Here is a 10,119-nt window from a genome sequence, read left to right on the forward strand (position 1 = left end):
CGCGGCTCCATCCCTCCCGATGGCGCTGCCCGGCGCTTCGCCTCCCCTCTGACGCACTTTAAAGAGTCTCCCCCTTCAACCTCCAGGCGAGTAATAGCGACCAATCATCAAGCCATTTACCAGGCTTCAGAGGAAGCTGTTTATGTGATCCCAGCACTAATTAGGCTCATGAACTAACAAATCGTTTGCACAACTCGTGAAGGGGCCGATCACATCCATGGATTGTCTTTGGACTTAGGGAGGGAGGGGGGTGGAGGGGGGGGGGGGGGGGCGACCGCCTTTTCCTCGCAGGAGGGAAACTTCTCCCAGCAACTTTCCGCGTGTGTGTGTGTGTGCGCGCGGCGCGCGTGTCTCCCTTTTGGGTACCGCCGGCTGCCGCTGCCTCCTTCCCTCCGGCCCCCGTCTATTTATGTGTGTATCTATCCCTCCTCAAGTCACTCCCCGCTGCAAACTTCCCCGGATCGCCTCCTCCCGCGCACCGCAGAGCCACGCACAGATTTGCCGGGGGACGCCCGCCGCCGCCGCACCATGTTTCAGCCCGCGCCCAAGCGCTGTTTCACCATCGAGTCGCTGGTGGCCAAAGACAGCCCCTTGCCCGCGTCTCGCTCCGAGGATCCCATCCGCCCGGCGGCTCTCAGCTATGCCAATTCCAGCCCGATGAACCCTTTTCTCAACGGCTTCCACTCCACCGGCAGGGGGGTCTACTCCAACCCGGACTTGGTCTTTGCGGAGGCCGTCTCCCACCCGCCGAACCCGGCCGTGCCCGTGCACCCCGTGCCCCCTCCCCACGCCCTGGCCGCCCATCCGCTGCCAGCCTCGCACTCCACGCACCCGCTCTTCGCTTCGCAGCAAAGGGATCCCTCCACCTTCTACCCGTGGCTAATACATCGCTACCGGTATCTGGGCCACAGGTTCCAAGGTACGTGAAACTTTGCCTCGTTCCCCTACGCTTGGGGAGGGCGGTGGGCGGTGGGGCTGCGCTGGGCTCCGTCTTTGCTTCTCTCCCCGCCCGGTTCTGGCCTCGCGGATCAGTCCGAAAGAGGGGTCCCGGCTCCGTTCTTTCCGGTTCTGCTCCTGCTTCGGTTCGTTTTCCCTTCGAAAAGGGCGGCACGGCCGGGTTTGACTTCGGCAGGGTTTGTTTATCCCCGAAAGAAGCGAGGGTTAAACCCAGGACGGATGTTTTAATGCAAACGTACGGGGGAAGAGAGGCAGAGGAGAGGGCTGGAGGGGTGAGGGTCCCCGCCGTAGCCCGGCCCTGGCCCAAAGAGAGAAGGGAAACTCAAAGGCCGGCGCAGGGGCGCCCCGAGGAAATGGGGCTGCGGAGAGCCGCGCAGCGGGAGGAGACCGGAGCTACCCGGTGGAGAACAACCTCAGCGGGGAAAGAACCAAATCTATGGCGCAAGATGAATAACCCCCCCCTCCCCCCCCCCCCTGCTTTAACCCTTTGCTAATGGCAAAGTCTTCTGCCAGGGGTGAGCCGGTTTCTCCCGCAGTGGGTCCGGTTCTGCTTTTAAGTTTCGTAAAACAAATCTAAAAAAAAAAAAAAAAAAAATCAGCCTCCTCCGTTCTTTGGACCCCATCTAGATCTATATTTTTATATTTTTCCTATTATATTTTTCCTCGATATTTTCCCTTATTATTCCCTAACGAAATCCACCCACCTGCGGGTCTCCTTTCCCGGCTGCCCCGAACGCGGCACCGGGGGGAGCGGAGCGGCTCCGCGCGGGCGGAGAACGGCCATTGCCTCCCGCAACGAAATGAGGGGTTTCTCTCACCGGATTGTTTGTCGCAATCATCCCGCGATTGGTACAGAGCTGCGGATGAAAGGCGGAAACGCGCCGGTGTTGAGCCCCAGCCTGCTCCCAGCACACCCTCCTCCCGCAACGATTCCTAATGCGTTTACGGAGAGGGACTCTCGGTGCCTTCCTCGCCTCGTAGGGAACGATCCGAGCTGCGGCGGGGACTGAACCGGGGGAATGTGGGGAGGGGGGTGAGAAATCCGCAAGCCGAACTCCGGCCCAGCAGCAGGCCGACCCCGCCGCTTGTTTCTCGAAGTTTCTGTCCCTGTCGGACCGGGCACCGGCGGCTACCGGGAACCCACCGGGAGGCAGCGAGGGGGAGCGGGGCGGGCGGCGGGGAGGCCCAATGCCGGCACCGGGAGCGGCGGAGCGGAGCGGGGCGGTGAGGATCGGCCGTGGCCGCACGGAACCTCTGTGCCGGCGGAAGGAAAGAAATCCGTATAGAAACACGGAGCGATGTGAGGGGAGAAGGGCGCTGCGGGACGGGGCCTCACACTCCACAGCTCGGCTCTGGCCGATCCTTCTCCTTTATTATTATTATTGTTATGATTATTATTATTAGTGCTCTCCGGGTTGCGTATACCATTCTATTTTCTCCCATTTCTCTCCTTCCCCTAAGTACTCTTTCCATACACTTATCGAAATTGTATTTTTTAAAGTCTCTTTCTGAAAACCAAAATAAAACAGAAGGAGAGAGAAAGGGCAGGGAAAGCTTTGAGGCAGTAATGGTGGAAAGAATAATTCTCGCACTAAGAACTCCTCTCGGGTTCTCCCTGCTAACCTCTGTCCCGCTGCCCAGGGAACGAGACCAGCCCGGAGAGCTTCCTTCTGCACAACGCCCTGGCCAGGAAACCCAAACGGATCCGTACAGCTTTCTCCCCGTCCCAATTACTGAGACTGGAACATGCCTTTGAGAAGAACCATTATGTGGTGGGAGCGGAGAGAAAGCAGCTGGCACACAGCCTCAGCCTCACGGAAACTCAGGTAAGGGGGGGGAGGAGATGGCTGCGGCCGGGATGGAGGGAAGGCACCGTGGGGCACCTCGGAACGGCCCTCGGTCCAGACCCGGATGGGTTCCCCGTGTTCGTACCCTGCCGAGCGGCTCCGAGAGGGGGGAGGCGAGGCGTTTCTCTGCCCCAGTGTTAGAAACCCTCTCCTGGTTTGGTTTGATTTGGTTTGGTTTGTTTCTGCGCGGTTGGCGTGACCCGCACGAATATTCGCGTGCAAGGGGCAAAGCCCAGGAAACAAATAGCGGAGAGGAAGAAAAAAATAAAAAACAACCCCAAGTTTGGATACGAGGGCAGAAAGGCAGCGTGTGTGTGTGTGTGTGTGTGTGGAGGTGGGGTGGTTCACTCATTCCCAACCCTGCGTCCGTCACAGCGGCGAAAAGACGGACCGGATCGGGAGAGCACGAAACTTCAAAATAAAGGCAGAGAAATTATTAATGGCGAGGAATCCCCTTTTCTCCCTCCTCCCCCCGTTGCTGGCTGCGGTCCAGAACCACATCGTAGCCCGTTCCGCTCCCCGGCGCGGTGTTCCTGGTCCGGCCGCGGTGTTCGGAGCGCACGGAGACGCGGCTCCGCGGAGCTCCGCATCCCGACGGTGCGACTCCGTGCGGGGTTCCGCCCTCCGGCACAGCGCCCGGCCGTGAAGGTGATGGTGCTGGTGGTGTTGCTGTGGTGTCGGGCTTTTGTTTTGCGCCTTTCCGACGGTGTCGTAGGGAGAGTGTTCCAGATGGGGATTGTCTTTGCCATACAGTATGTGGCACTGTACTTTAAAAAAAAAAACCGACAAAACAAACCATACAGCCGCAGCCTAGTTCAAAGTTCCCAGTAAACAGAGCGTTCTCTGGGCGGATTAAGTTGTAACACTTTTTTTTTCCTTTCTTTCTTTTTCTTTTTCTTTCTTTTTTTTCTTTTTCTTTCTTTCTTTTTTTTTTTTTTTTTTTCTTTCTTTCTTTCTTTTTTTTTTTTTTTTTTTTTAAACTCCTTTTCTTGGGGGAAGCAATAAAGAGGTTGGAGCTTTTGTTTTAAAATGTCTCCCTAACAAAACAATAAAAAGGGATCGCCACTTTTATGAGGTTCTCCGAACAAGGGACCGGTCACGGGCTTATTTCCAGTGGAAAGCTGTATTTAAGGTGGTCTTTGTGCTGCTTGATTCCGAAGCTGGTCGGGGTCTTTTGTCCGGATGTCAAACCCCCAGTCCCCTACAAATGAGCTCCCTTTTGGGAGATCAGCGTGCAGAAATGAACCGTCCTCCCCTTCAATTAGCAAACTAAAAGCAAATTAAACTCACCCCTTGTTCCCCGCTCAGCTTTTTGATGGGGGACTTTTGGAGAATATGAAAATGCAGTAGAGATGTGTGTCCGGCCAGGCAGCGCTCTGTTCTGAAGAGGCAGCGAAGCGGGTTAAACCAGCTTATTAAAATGCTCCCGTTCCCTTTCCCCCCTCGCTGGGGCCTTTATCAGGCACTTTCAGACAGAACCAGAGTTTAAACTGCTTTAAAAAAAAAAAAAAAAAAAAAATTGTTTACCTTTGGCCGCTACGAGGAGTGTGGCCAGCCCTAGAGATAGCTTCAGATCAATACTATCTGTAATTAAAGCGCCGGAGTCAGCTGCCGGATGGTTAAGTCAGATTTATTCGGCGCTGAACAAATCCGGAGGGTATTTATGGCCGCACTTCCAGCTCTGTCCCTAATGCGATCTCTCTTGGACGGCACATCCCGAGGAGATGCTCGGGGCAGCGCCGGACGTTTTTAATTTAGGCACTTTTTGATTGGTTTGTTTCTTTCGTTTTAATCGCTTTTCCAAAAGGAAAAGATCTCTCGTTCGCAATCCCGTTAGGGCCGAGGCACTCGTTTTCTCCGTGCGCATCGGTCCCGGTGCGGCCGTGCCGAACCGTTCCGAGCTGTACCGTGCCGTGCAGTGCCATACGGAGCCGAACCGTGGCGAGCCGAAGCAGCCCCGGGATCCCCTCCAAATTCTCCGGGACACTTCGGCGGGTGCGTTCCCGAGAGCAGCCCGGATGGCTGAAGCCAGCAATGCGCGGGTCCTGGGCGTGCGCTCAAATTCCGCGCAACTGCACCGGGTGTTCCCACTGCGTCCCGGCTCTGTGCTGCGCGCCCACGGCTGTCTTGCGCGGCTGATCGGGCACAAGCGGATGGGTACACGTAGCGGCACGGCTCTCTATAGGCGTCCCTATAGGCGTCTCTGTAAGTGTCCTATGGGTTTCCCGGTCGGTGTCGATATAGATGTACCCGTGGAGGTCCCTGTAGGTGTCCCTATGCGTGTCCCTATAGATATCCCTGTAGATGTCGGTGTGAATGACCCTATGGGCGTCCCTGTAGGTGTCAATCTAGATGTCCCTATAAATGTCCCAATAGATGTCCCAGTATGTGTCGGTATGGATGACCCTATAAGCGTCCCTATAGATGTCCCCTACGAGTGTCCCTATAAATGTCCCTATGGGTTCGCCCTATAGCGGTGTCCCTATGATCGCCCCATGGATGTCCCTGTGAGCGTCCCTATGGATATTCCTACAGATGCCCTTCTGGATGTCCCTGTCGGTGCCTCTACGGATGTCCCCATAGGTGTCCCTGTAGGCTCGGGGCCGGCCGCAGGCCCCGCAGGTGCCCGTCCCTTCTGCAGTACCCGTGCAGGACTGTGTACTGAGACCCCGTGTCTTACCCCCGCAGGTAAAAGTATGGTTTCAGAACAGAAGGACGAAGTTCAAGCGGCAAAAGTTGGAAGAGGAAGGTTCGGACTCACAACAGAAGAAAAAAGGGACTCATCACATTAACCGGTGGAGAATCGCCACCAAACAAGCCAGTCCAGAAGAAATCGACGTCACGTCGGACGATTAAAAAACTGGCACTTTGAGACATTTCAAGCCAGCCAACGCATCGAAAGAAAGTGTTAAAGGCTCCCGCACCCCGGCGTGGAGGTGCGGGGAAGGGACACGGAGAGCTTCATCCAAACGCGATTCCCGTCTGGAGGGCGGCGGCGAGCGGCGGGGGCAGAGCGCGAGGTGCGGAGCGCGGCGCTGCCGGCGCGGCCCTGGCACGGGGATCTGCCGGGCAGAGCCCAGCGCCGGGACGAGGGACTGACTGACTGACTGACTGACTGACAGGTATTCCGTTTCTCGCAGTCCACTTTAAAAAAACATAAAGTCCAAAAAAAAAAAAAAAAAAGATTTTTTTTCCAAAAAAAAAAAAAAAAAAAAAGAAAAAAAAGAAAAATCTAAAAAAAAAAAAATCTTAAAAAAAAAAAAAAAAGCAAAGAAATCTCACCACCTTACGGGACGTTTTGCACTTCACAGGGTTTTTTTGTTTTTGTTTTTGTTTTTGTTTTTCCGTCTTAAAAAGTAACATTTCCGTAAGCAGCCAAAACCCACACCTGTTTCAGAAACTTGAATTGCATGTGTAAAGCCGTCTGGGCAGAAAAAGAAAAACAAAACAAAACAAAAAAAAACAACAAAACAAAACAAAAAAAAAAAAAAGGAAAAAAAAAAAAAAGGAAAAAAAAAAAAGGAAAAAAAAATTACCCCGGTTCCTAAAGACATAAATGAATGGTAATTTTTTTTTCCCTCTAAGACAGGTTCTGTGTGCTTTTTAATTTTATTTTACGAGAAATGTGCAGTCTGTAAACATTTTATGATAACTTCTGGCGTCAAAGTGTTCGTGAAGGTGAATGGAGTAGCGGTACCCGGGCGTAGTGTTCCCCGACGGACGGACGGGGGGGGGCGGGGAGAGGGGCGGGGGGGGGGGGGGGGGGGGGCGAGAATGGTCGGAAATTTGCTGCCAAAAAAAAAAAAAAAAGAAAAAAATAAAATGATCCCCCTCCCTCCCCCCCCTCCCAACTCTGTCCCCACTGCGAAACCGAATGCTGATTATATTTTAACGCAAATAACGCGCAAACCCGGCGACCAGGTTTGGCGGTGGGGAGAATCCGGAGATAAAGGACTGAAAATCGCGTACTGAGGGTTTTTTTTTTGTTTTGTTTGGTTTTGTTTTTATTTTTTTCTCCTAATGGCCATTTTCATTGGGGCAATTTTCAAGCACTGACCTTATAATATTCCAAGATCCTAGAGCTACTAAAAAAAAAAAAAAAAAAAAAAAAGTGACAAATGTTTCCTTCATGTCTTCTATACCAGAATGTAAATATTTTTGTGTTTTGTGTTTAATTTGTTAGAATTCTAACACGCTATATACTTCCAAGAAGTATGTCATTGTCAATATTTTGTCAATAAAGATTTATCAATATGCCCTAACACTTCAAGCCATCTACTTCCCCCCCCCCCTCCCCCCTCCTCACACCTTTCGCTTTTCCCCCTGCGCTCAGATCCGCGCTCCGGTGCCCGCGCAGCGCATTCCTGCGGCCGTGCGCGCATTTCCTTCACGAACCCAATCGTTTGGAAACAGCCACCTCCAAACCAGCCGCACAGCGCTGCTGGCTGTAAATAAATACCTCGAGAAAAAAAAAAAAAAAAAAAAAAAAAGGACATAAAACCAAATCCAGCCCCTTCCCCGGGCGCAACCCGATGGGAGGCTTGCGCGGGTCGCTGCGCGCTCGGCAGAATGCAAAGCTTCCTTGGCAGAACTACGGATTTGAGCGTGCGGCGGTGATTTTTATATTATTATTTTTAATGTTTTCCCTCTCGCCCACCTCCCTTCACCTCCGTCTCCTCCCACCCCCTTCCTTTTTTTCTTTTCTTTTTTTTTTTTTTTTTTTTTTTTTTTTTTTTTTTTTTTTTCCGCGATCCCGGGCGCTGCGCAAAACTCTGCTGTAAAAACAACCCTGAAACTTTAAAAGAAAAAAAAAAAAAAAAAAGTTGCTCGGGGTCCTTGAGGAAACGAGCCGGTTTTCTGGGGGTACACAGTTGTTTTTTCATGCTTCATTTGCTCCTTAGCCTGATAGACTGCATTAATCAGTTTTATTTCCATTGATAGAGAAACCTCGTCTGCTCTGTTCGAGCTACAAAGAATCCTGCGAGCTTTTGTGAAAGTGCAAATCAGTTTAGGCAATTATCATACCAGGAATATGAAGGGGAAAGAGGAGGCATTGCCCAGTGGTCTCCTTTAATCTCTTAATCCGTGGATCCAGGGGGGCTGGTTGGACATAATTTAGGACAATCTGACTACCCTTTACACTGTGATAAGGCGAAGTTACAATGCATCGCGAAAATACGAGCTTTGTTCAACGCCCTGCCTTGAAAAAGTTGAGATTAGGCATTCCGCGCACGTGGTGGCGGCTCCGCCGGGTGCAGTGTAAATTATTATTATTATTTATATATATATATACATATATATATATATAAATATCTGATTCGATTTTATTTTGGCGGCCTTATGGGATGCCGGTGACTTTGCGGTTCGGCGGAGGCCCAGGCGTGTCGCAATGCGGTCCCTCTGTCCCGAGCCGCCCTCCTGGCCCAGCAGTGCCACCCCCGAGGCGGAGCCGTGCGCGCACCGCTGCGCGCCTCCACCTGAACTCCTCGCGCTCTCCCCAAACCCACGCGGACGTTCTGCGGCCGAACAGCGGGCTGGGGCCTTTTGGAAGATTGTTTCCCATCTTGATAAAAGGCTTATTTCTGCGGGAGCCCTATATTTTTTCCCCCGCCCCCCTTTCCCTCACACCCGCCTCCACCCCCCCTTTTTTTTTTTTTTTTTTTTTTTTTTTTTTTTAAACCGTGAGGAAAGAGAGGGGGAAAAAAAATTAAGCGTCCTATGTAGCGTAACAGCAATAAAATCTTCAGAGAATGCCATTAGCTTTGAAAAAAAACCCTAAAAGCTTTATTACAAACCGAGCTTTGAAAATAGGGGGGATTAGGAGTCTGAAAGGGTCCCACAATGGTTAGAAGAAAAGGTTTCATGCTAATGAGGTTAATGCCCTTTGTATCTCAGGACTCCACAACTTCATTACTCCCTATCTCCGGCTGCACCAAGCGGCTCAGAACACTGCAATCCACTCCAGCTCTCCCCTGCCTTGCCTAGAGAAGGATTTGATAGCAGCTCTGTTCAAACTAGATAATTATATCTTTTCAAGTCGGAATTAAGATAAAGAAAGTGAAGCAAAGGCGGCTAGCCTTGATCCACTGCAAACAAATTTGGCGCACTTTCGAGTCTCTCTCCCCTCTGCCTCAATAGGCAGGACAGGCAGCTTATTAGACCCTCATTTGCTTTATTAATTCATCTATTTAAAGTGGCAGGATTAAAGAGAGGGAGAGAGAGGGAGAGCCTAATGTGGGACAGTGGATGCCAGGCAACGTGGAAATATAAATATTGGCGAGATGCTATCCGAGCGGGCGGTTAAAAATACATTTTCTATTAAATAACTGGGAGGGGTGGGGGAGGGAAGGTAGATTTCGGGTAGCGAATTACAGACCGCGGCGGATTTTTGCTGCTCGTTCGAATGAGATATCGGTGCCTGCCCGCAGGCGGTGCCTCGACGGCCGCAGTCCTCGGGATCTACAGCGGGGGACGCGGGGGTTTTCGACCCGCACCTTCCGCAGCGCTGCGGAGTGAGGGAGCGCGGAGCGGCGCCGAAGATTTCCCCTCGATCTCCCCTCTCCCTTATGGCTGGAGGCTACGCTGCCACTCGCCTCGCCTCCTGTCCACCCGGCCGTGCCCCAAATGTGGCACCTCAGCTCACGGAGCTCCCACCGCTCCCCCCCAACCTCCCGGGTCCTCTTCCCTCAGCGCTGCCATCGTACTGCCGCAATAGCACCGAACCTGAGCTCGGCGCTGCCCGGCTTTGCTCCGCACACAGCATCTGTCCGCCCCGCTTTGGCCTTTTAACCCTTTCCCTTCGAACACAGCCGGCGGCTCTCGGTCTTTCCGGCCGTGGGCTGATAGGGTCGTGCCCCTCAGTGTTCCTGTCCCCGTTTGGAGTCTCTAGTTTATTGTGTTGCTGAACGGCGTTTATTTTTCCCTCTCCCCTCTGGTGGATCTCGCCGTTACTTCGGAAATTAGCAGTTACCCATAATTAGCGAGTCCGGCCCGTAGGAAATAGGCACAGCCGGGGTAGCTCCGAGCGGACCTCTCCCGATAGCTCTCCCGCTCCCCCATCCACAGCCGCTGCTGTACCCCCGCACAGGGCCCCGCTGCTCGGTGCGACGGGAGTTTGGAGAACCTCCTGACCCCGAGCCGCAGCCCCTCTCTTGCTGGGACAGCATTAACCGGGAGGACCACGGTGGAAATCCGAAGGGCCGTCCGTCCCCTCCCCTCTCCCTCTTTTAATCACCCTTTGCAATTAGCGCCTGTTGCGGGATCCCCGCACCCAGCCCTTCCCCAGCGGTTCGGTGGGGGCTGCGTTTCCGCTCCC

General features: G+C 52.9%; 1 protein-coding gene across 1 annotated transcript; it reads left to right on the forward strand.

Moving 5' to 3' along the window:
* Positions 1-528: 528 nt before the first annotated feature.
* LOC306946328 (homeobox protein EMX2) lies at positions 529-5,660 on the forward strand (the record flags this gene model as incomplete). Its single annotated transcript, XM_079535330.1, has 3 exons — positions 529-919; positions 2,599-2,783; positions 5,493-5,660. The coding sequence occupies 3 exons, from the start codon at positions 529-531 to the stop codon at positions 5,658-5,660; spliced, it is 744 nt and encodes a 247-aa protein (XP_079391456.1).
* Between the last annotated feature and the right edge of the window lie 4,459 nt (positions 5,661-10,119).

Source organism: Tetrao urogallus (genome assembly GCF_951394365.1).
Source record: "Tetrao urogallus genome assembly, chromosome: 5".
Lineage (NCBI taxonomy): Eukaryota > Metazoa > Chordata > Aves > Galliformes > Phasianidae > Tetrao > Tetrao urogallus.